At 37.5% G+C, this 9,517-nt stretch overlaps 1 protein-coding gene across 1 annotated transcript; it reads left to right on the forward strand.

Moving 5' to 3' along the window:
- The first annotated feature begins 1,648 nt into the window (after positions 1 to 1,648).
- On the forward strand, positions 1,649 to 8,848 carry LOC132425397 (endotoxic shock protective protein U9-ORF-like). The gene is made up of 6 exons (XM_060011696.1): positions 1,649 to 1,712; positions 3,169 to 3,235; positions 4,532 to 4,582; positions 6,366 to 6,404; positions 7,057 to 7,092; positions 8,552 to 8,848. Exons 2-6 carry the CDS (start codon positions 3,182 to 3,184, stop codon positions 8,681 to 8,683), a joined length of 312 nt encoding a protein of 103 aa, XP_059867679.1. The 5' UTR covers positions 1,649 to 1,712; positions 3,169 to 3,181; the 3' UTR covers positions 8,684 to 8,848.
- Positions 8,849 to 9,517: the final 669 nt, after the last annotated feature.

Genomic DNA, 9,517 nt, shown 5'->3' on the forward strand with positions numbered 1-9,517 from the left:
GTACGGCACAGGGAATATAGCCAATATTTTATAATAACTTTAAATGGAGTATAATCTATAAAATACTGAATCACTATGTTGTACACCTGAAACGAATATAATATTGTAAATCAACTACACTTAAAAAAAAAAAGCAAAAGCCACACTGAGAAAGTGTGTTACATTCTGCTCTGGACGGTGGTCTGTGTTTCTTAGTGCTGAGGGCTTGTGAACCTTCAAAGGGAAAGCACAGACTCCTGTGGGATGCCAAATCCGAGAAAGCTGAGAGGTCCACCCACTCAAATTTGTTCCTGAAGAAACAAACTTGTGATCACCACTGTTGAGAAGCCAAGAGTTAGACAGTGCCTCAATTTAGGAGACACAGATAAGTTAACAAACAAAGTTCTGATATGGCTCCCAGACCATCCCGTTCGCTGCTGCTTAGCATGGTGGCTGGACTCCCATTGTGATGGATCCAGAAGTTTCTTTGATTTTTCCCACTTATCCATTATCTCTGTTCCAGACAAGATGAAAGAGGAGAACGGGTACTGCTTTAAAAGGAATCAATCTGTTTTATCATACTAGAGAAAAAGAGTGAATTCCGGGCTGCGGGCAATTACGCTATTCACATACTTATGTAGCTAGAACATGGTGGAAGGTCTGTGAGGTGAAGTTGTGAAGTTTGCATTTTATTTCATTTTGCACTGGAGTTTCAAAGCACTAGAACTTTTTCCCAGAACTAGGTGACACTATTTTGATTAGCCCAATAAAGGAGTGCTCATTTATATATATATATATATATATATATATAGTGAAAGGAATTGGGTTTGGCAAAGTGATGCCTTGGCTAAGCTGTTGGTGTCCCACAGGTGATATTATTTAAGACTGTTATTTAAGACTAATAACCTAGATTTTGGTAAAAATGCAGCCTGATCTGCCTGGACCATAAAAGTGAAACCTATAGATGTGGAGAGTATAGGACTTCTCTGAAAGGAGCTAAATATTTATCCTGTCAAACATACAGGAGCAAGAGATGAATGCGTGTTTGTCGGAGGAGGGAAGAATTTCCTTTCTCTGGTATTGAGTTAGCTGGGACCTGGACTCTGAGATAAGGAGAGCCCTGGGGATTTTTTCTGTGGAAAACCAAACTGACCTTCACCAGGTGTAGCCAACACAGGCAGTGGCTGAGCTGGGACTCGGAGGGCTGACTCTTAGGCTAGTGCTTCCTCCACTTATCCAGCTCATAGCCTCTGTCTCCCCACTGAATGAGATGGCAGAAAAAGACATCCTCCGTCAATGCATGATTCACACAAATTTCAACGGATTTATGTTAAGTCTTTTAAGTTGAAATTCTCAGGGTGTATCTCCTAGCCAAACTACTAATACAAGTATGGTACTTTTCTAGTTGTTGCAATTTATTTGTCCTGATTGTTCATTAACAAAACCCTAGGTCTCCTGAATTACTCATGTCTCAAGAGTAACCACAAAAATGTATTATGATCAGAGACAAGGGTCTTGGCCCTGCAAAGAATGAGGTATTGTCCTTGCGCGGGAAACCCCTGTCCCATTCCTATGTAAATGAGGGTCATGAGGAATCTTTTTTTTTTAAAGTGCTGATACTGCACGTCATTAGTATCCACGTATATAAATATCTGATTATCCAGATCATCTGCAAACGAGGCGTCAAGGAAATCTTAACGATATTGGACATTTCATCTTTCCTGGTGTACAAGGTAATAAATATCCTTTCAATTATAAATTACATTACCTTATAAAAGATATGGACAACTAGAAAGGTTGAGAATTAAAGAATTTAATTTATTTACAATAACATTTTAATTCTCTTTTATAGTCACGGCCCATGCTTTTAATTCTTTAAATATTGTCTCATGTACCCACATGTTTATTTATTTTAAATATGTTACTCTGATGTTTGCTCTGGGTTACGTTAGGGCTTTAAAATAGTGACTGAAAACAAATTATAGAAAAACAGCAGTGACAAAAATCCTACATAAGTGGAATATTCAAAGTTATCCTTCAAATGTGCATTCCTGTTTCCCTCCTCCATATTTACAGCAATGTATATAAGGAAAAATAAGGGGAACATCAACAGTTATAACAGGGGAACATGAAGGATGCAAGCCTTCCAGCAGGCAATAATATTTACATAAATTTGGTCTTCGTATCATCCTCTTGAAGGCTTTCTTCCCATTTCAAATACTGTTTAACCTTGAAGATGGACTTTTAAAGTCAGTCATTGGCAGTTTGGTTCAGGACATATTCTCTTATGGCATTTCACAGATCTAAGATTATTGGATATGTGTTGTCATTTTGTCTTGATTTGTTTTAAAATTACATTTAGAGCTCTCTTTGTAAAAAGTATTTCAAATGGCAGAATTAAGTTTTATTAAAAACACTTACCAAGAGTGACACCACTTACAAAACTCAATCAATATACTCTTGATAAAAATTACAGTAATCCTATGGAGAAATAAAACAATTATACTTACCTTCAGAATGCCTGATCTCTCTTCTCTTCCCTCAAAACAACAAAAAAGGCATTTTGTATATCATTTAAAAGATGATGGAACTTTTCTTGTTTTCATGAAAAATGAAAATGATTGAAATAAAAGTTGCCATGATACAGTAGAAAACAGAAAAACCATGAACCTATTAGAATTTACTAACACATCAAATAAACAATCTACATCATAATATAGGAGTATAGACCAGACAAATACCCACTTCTAAGTGGATATTATACTAATGATATCTACCTATCCAAGTCATTGTAAGAATCAAATGAAATAATAACTATTTTAAAAGCTGTGTTTTTACAAGCAGTTAATAGAATAGACCAATATTCTTTTAAACTCACTGGGGCAATATTCCTAATAAGCATGAAATGTTTTATACTGTACTGTACTTGAATGCATGCCTGCGTGTGTGTGTGTATGTTGTAGATCTTGAATTAGAGCCACACACAATTCTTAAGGCATGTGAATCATAATCTATATTCCAAGTGTTTAATATCTTCCAGAATCTCTAATCTATACATCCTTTGGTTCCCAATAGCATAATCTTCGCCAAGTTCCTTAATAATGTGCCTGATCCAGTGTCACGCTACATAAGCAGGAAAGGGCCCCATATTTTCCAAGTTAAGAATTAATACTCTTGTTTTACTTGTAGATAGAGTCAAAAGATGAAACTGGTGTTTCTGCTCACTTTCCTTTTGGTCACAGCTCACTGCACACCAGTAAGTAAACTCTTAATGTCTATTTCTGCAAATCAGTCTTGGTTCATGCATTCCAAACTTTTATATTCAACCCTCAAAAAAAAAAAAAAAAATCTATCATTGGATTCAAAGCCACAGTCTCCATTTTAAGTTTCTTTGGAGCTAAAAGTAGCTCTTTCAACCTATTTTAAAAGACCCTGTTAGAAAAACAATAGATTTGAGTCAAGCACAGCAGAGAAACTCTCCTGGCCTCAGAACAGAGCAGTCATTCTCAATCTTGGCCGCACTATGGAATTGCGTGGGGACTTTAAAAAGTCCTGATGTCTGGGTCCCACCCCTAAAACCTGACTTAATTGGCCTGGGGTGTGATCCAGGCATCAGGATTTTTATATGCTCCCCAGGGGATTATTTCACTGGGCCACGGAGGTTGAGAACCACTGGATGACGGAGGGGCTGTCAGAGGGAGCTGCGATTGCTCTGGAGAAGCCCTTGATAAACCCTGAGACAAACGGAAGACGCGTGGCAGCAGGTTAAGGAAAACTACAGCTCAGGTCGTTATTATGAACAAAGCAGAGAGTGAGTAGGCTGAGAGAATTACAGGCTTACCTCGGAGATATTGCAAGTTCGGTCCCAGACCACAACAATAAAGCAAATACTGTAAGAAAGTGGGTCACACGAATTTCTTGGCTTCCCAGTGCATGTAAAAGTTATGTTTACACTATACTGTAATCTATTATGTGTGCAGTAGCATTATGTCTACAAAACAATGTGCACCTTTATGGAAGAATATTTTATTGCTAAAAAACGCTAACCATCATCTGAGCCTTCGGCAGGTCGTAGTACTAATATTTTTAAAGATCACTGAGCACAGATCACCATGATAAATATGACAATAATCAAAAGTTTGAAATATTGTGAGAATTACTGAAATGTGACACAGAGACATGAAGTGAGCAAGCACTGGTGGAAAAATGAATGATAGACTTGTCACAGGGTTGCCACAAACCTTCAATTTGTTAAAAAAAAATGCAGTGTCTGTGAAGTGCAATAAAACTAGGTATGCTTGTATCTGAGATAATATTTTTGGTATTAAAAAGGATTAGTGACCGATGTTAACAGATGCAACGTTCATTTGCTTATTCTGTAAACAATTTTTTCTTGAAATGGGTGGATCGTGCTAGGTGCCAGGATTACACAGATGACAAAACATAGCCCCCGCCTTCTGGGAACTCAAAGTCTAAATCTCCTAGTTAATTACTATTATTATTATTACATCTATTTCCTCAGTCTCCATACTCTTCCTCTCAATTTTCACAGGTACGAGAATTTCATTCTGGAATTCACCATGATCACTTCTTAAACTGGAAGGTAACTGTTCTTTTTTAAAAAAAACAAAATTAGGAATAGTTGTTGTCTCCTAGGAAGATATGATTTAGGGAGGAAATAAGTGACATTTTCAAGAAGTAATATTTTCAGGAACATAAAGCATGATTACAAGATTTTCTCCAAGAAAAGGGAACCCTCTTACTCTTTTGGTGGGAATGTAAATTAGTGCAGCCACTATGGAGAACAGTAGGGAGGTCCCTCAAAAAACTAAAAATAGAGTTGCCATATGATCCAGCAATTCCACTTCTGGGCATATATCCAGACAAAACTATAATTTGAAAAGATATATGCACCCCTATGTTCATAGCAGCACTATTTATAATAGCCAGGACATGGAAGCAACTTAAATGTCCATCATCAGATGAATGGATAAAGAAGATGTGGCACATATATACAATGGAATATTACTCAGCCATAAAAAGAAACAACATTGAGCTATTTGTAATGAGGTGGATAGACCTAGAGTCTGTCATACAGAGTGAAGTAAGCCAGAAAGAGAAAGACAAATACCGTATGCTAACACATATATATGGAATTTAAGAAAAAAAAATGTCATGAAGAACCTAGGGGTAAGACAGGAATAAAGACACAGACCTACTAGAGAATGGACTTGAGGATATGGGGAGGGGGAAGGGTAAGCTGTGACAAAGCGAGAGAGAGGCATGGACATATATACACTACCAAACGTAAGGTAGATAGCTAGTGGGAAGCAGCCGCATAGCACAGCGAGATCAGCTCGATGCTTTGTGACCGCCTGGAGGGGTGAGATAGGGAGGGTGGGAGGGAGGGAGACGCAAGAGGGAAGAGATATGGGAACATATGTATATGTATAACTGATTCACTTTGTTATAAAGCAGAAACTAACACATCATTGTAAAGCAATTATACTCCAATAAAGATGTAAAAAAAAAAGATGTGGTATATATATACAATGGAATATTACTCAGCCATGATAAAGAATGAACTAATGCCATTTGCATCAACCTGGATGCAACTAGAGATTATCATACTAAGTGAAGTAAGTCAGAAAGAGAAAGACAAATACCATATGATATCACTTATATGTGGAATCTAAAATAGGACACAAATGAACATATCTACAAAACAGAAATAGACCCACAGAGATAGAGAACAGATTTGTGGTTGCCAAGGGGGAGGGGGCTGGAGGAGGGATGGAGTGGGAATTTGGGGATAGCACATGTAAACTATTACATATAAAATGAATATCAACAAGGTCCTACTGTAAAGCACAGGGAACTATATTCAATATCCTGTAATAAACAGTAATGGAAAAGAATATGAAAAAGAATATACATACGTATAACTGAGTCACTTTGCTGTACAGCAGAAATTAACACAACATTGCAAGTCAACTATACTTCAACAAAATTAAAAAAAAAAAAAAGATTTTCTCCAAGGTAAAAATGAAAAATCTAAGGTGGGAAGCATAGGAACCAGCCTCGCTGGCATACCTAGGAATTCTGTGGACAGTTCCTGCCAGTTGGGAGAATCATCTCCAGAGAAATAGACTATCTCCAGGCCCGTGAAAGTTAGAACACCAGCCTTGTGTCACTTCTCGTCTGGGTGAACACCACCCTTCTCAATATACAACTGGTTTAGATCCTTCTCTTTCACAATAAGGGGCTAACATAAGTCATTAAACGTCTTCTACAAGTTTAGCATAATCTGACTTAAATAATCTAGAACCCAGAGATCACCAGAATACTTTGTTTTTGCAACTGAATATTATGTCCTTACTTTTCAGAGGATCCAAAGAATGCGCCCATGTAGACTGCATCGCCTGGTAAACCCATTCAATACATCCATTATAATATCTAAAATTCCTCATTAACAAGTTACATGTATTATTAATTCCTTTTAGAAGACTTCATCTCAACAGACAAATGTCTACTTCTTTTGCCAAGCAAGCTCAGAGATAAATTTATACTTATTTTCAGTAATTATCTTTAGCATAGATTTTGATCTGTAGATTGTGGCCTCTTGCTATATTGCCTGCTGCTTTGCATCTTCCTGAAGATGCTTGGAACATCTTTGAAAGCTCAGGTTTCTGCTCAGAGAGGATTGCCAAAGCACACAGCTCTCTGTTCCTCACCCTGGCTCTCAACTTCCTTTTCCTTTTATAGTCTGACTAAAAAGGCAGAGATAAATCTTTATGTTTCTATGGACTCTGGTTGTTTTTTAGTGGAGTTAATCTCTGGAAAATTTTTGTACTGATCCTCATCTCAGCTGACTCCTAACTCCCTTTTCTTCTATATGATTGTCCAATTTACATTACAACAAGCTTCTTTACTACTCACAGACCTTAAAGTAATTTTTGCAATTTCTTCTTGGAAGTATTTCTTTTTTTAAGAACTTAAGAAATTATATGTGAACTGAAACAAAATTTCCTAACAATTAAATGTCAGGTAACTGTTTTTATTTTCCCCCTCTTGCAGTACCTTCAGAGGTTTTATGAACTCTTCAATACCTGTGTAAGTTTTCATTTTTGATTTTTCTATCATTATCAACACTTGAAAGAAGAATGAAGGTTCAGGAAAATAAAGGGAAAGACAGGAAATGTGAAATCATGTTTGAGGGTTTTGTTATCATAATACTGGCTAATTTCCCATTTATATCTTATTTTTAATAAAATTTTAAGTCACTGCTTATGAATTAAGAATGTTCCACATACTAACAAAATTGCTAATTAATGGAAGAACTAAAACTTGTGAATCTGTCTGAAAAGCATTACAATTTCTTGAAAATGTTGAAGATAGTTATTAAGCAAAAGTCCTCTCAAATTTTCATTACATGTATCCTACTAAAAATATCTGAGAGGGAAGTTACATTTAAAAAAATATACATATATATTTATATAGAAAAATACGTGAAATTATTTAAGAAATCATAATTTCTTAAAATTATTCTATTTCCTTCTATTTTTCAGCTCTAACGTGTCCCTTTTATGCCAAAGTCACCATCTTATCTTCTAATTCCTTGAGCATTTTAATCACAGTTATTTTAAAGTCAGTGTCTGGTAACTCCACTGTTTGGACCTCCTGAGGGTCTGCTTCTATGATAGACTTTTTTTCACTGTCACTTGAGTCTCGTTCCCCCGCAACCCCACCCCCTCTGGATTCTTTTTTTAGCCTGGTTGCTTTTGATTGAGCAGTGAACATTGTTTTTGAAAATGATAGAGACAACTTGAGGTTCGGGATGAAGTTATCGTCCTCCAGAGAGAATTTACTTTTGTTTCTAGACTATGTAGACTGTGGGGACAACATTCACAGATCACCTTGATCCACTTGGAGACTGAGATGATTAGAACAAGTTCCCCTGGTTCACTCTTACCCCCAGGGTGAGGTCTTTGGGGTCCTAGCCTTAAGCCGGGTTACTTACCAAGTCTCCTCTCCGGCAGCCCCTGAACTTGAACTTTTGGCCCCCAGCCCTGTGAGTTTGTCAAAAGTGCTGGGCTTCCAGCCTTTCAGCCACTGCTTTAGGAGTCTCCAGTTGCCTTGAGGGCAGTCAAATGCCTCCCTGGGATTCTTGCCTCCCCAGGATCTCGGGTCCATAAAGCCTCACTTTCTTAGAACTCTGCTACCTTCAGAAGTATGCATAAACATTTGGCGGTGGGGGCGTCCAACTCTTCTAGTTGTTCTTCCCAAAAAGATTGGCTGAAACAACAAGGTTGGAAAGAAAGTACTTGCTTTTCTTTGCAAAGATGAAATGCAAACAATTTGAAATTTCAGTAATTAACTGTCATACACATAGAGAGAAATAGAGGAAGTTGGTAATGTTAATAAAACTAAAAAAAAAATGGTATTGGTTGAAAATTCTCCCCTCTTATCTATATAAACTTAAAAATATTTTATTACTCAAGTAGTAGCTACGTAATATTTATATGTCGAGGATTTATAAATGCCTTTTTTGTCTTGATTTTTGTTTTATCAGCGGAAACCACCAACGAACAGACGGACTACCATAGTCCCCATGCTACCATTCTCACCAATAACAGAAATCACTCCTTCTTTGACTCCTAACCCAACAGGCTCCTTTACCCCCGACAGACGGGGAGATTCATGATTCATGAAGTTCTCCAGGAACTTCGTAGCCAAATGCAGCTTCTTTCTCCAGCATTGTTTAACACCGCAACTGACGATCAATGACTTCATCTCTCTGCTCCTTGTACCACAGTGAACACTTTTCAGTATCCTGGATAAAATGGCAGTGCTTCATTAAAAATGTTTGTATCACTATATTATTCCCACGTGGAATGTCATTTTCCATCATTATCGACATTTAAAGAGAGATCAGGAAAACAAGCAAAGGAATCTAGGAAACAGGATCTCTTTTTCTCTGGGAAGTCGTATGCCTAGCTAAGAACCAGAGATTCTACGACAAAGGAAGGAAGGAAAAAGAATATCGGGGAGGGGTATGCAGCCTGCAGTCTCTGCCATTCTTGGGGAGGGGTGGGTGACAGGACTGTCCTCAGCCTACATCCAAGCCCTTGAGAGACCACTGGGATGTTTCCGGCAAGAGGAGATGGTGTTTTGACCCTTTTAACTGGGATGGAAATTGATGAAGCCATGCGGAAATGCACTTAAAATTTCCTTTTGTCTTATTTGAGAGGCAAAGTTACAAATTTCTCCCTAATCTGTCTCTACAGATGTACAAGGAAAAAAGGAACAAAAAAGATTTTACAGATATTACTCATTCTCCACCTCTACAAATCCGCAGTCCACTTTTCAGGAAAGAGAATGGTAACCATTTCACCTCTTAATTAAGAAGAGTGATCACAGTCTGTTAGTCCCTTCTGTTCCTTCGTGGTGGGAAAAATCACTACGTGGCATTCATAGGGGACTTTGGCTTCATTTGGGAAGTTTCCCAAAGGTCTGTCCTTACAAACTGGTTCAACAG

Source organism: Delphinus delphis, chromosome 5 (assembly GCF_949987515.2).
Source record: "Delphinus delphis chromosome 5, mDelDel1.2, whole genome shotgun sequence".
NCBI lineage: Eukaryota > Metazoa > Chordata > Mammalia > Artiodactyla > Delphinidae > Delphinus > Delphinus delphis.

Excerpts from the sequence above, each read along its gene's own strand:
- LOC132425397 (XM_060011696.1), top strand. The coding sequence starts at position 3,182 with ATGAAACTGGTGTTTCTGCTCACTTTCCTTTTGGTCACAGCTCACTGC. Across the intron at positions 4,583-6,365 it reads ATCACTTCTTAAACTGGAAG|AGGATCCAAAGAATGCGCCC; the intron begins GTAACTGTTCTT and ends CTTACTTTTCAG. Across the intron at positions 6,405-7,056 it reads CATGTAGACTGCATCGCCTG|TACCTTCAGAGGTTTTATGA; the intron begins GTAAACCCATTC and ends CCCCTCTTGCAG.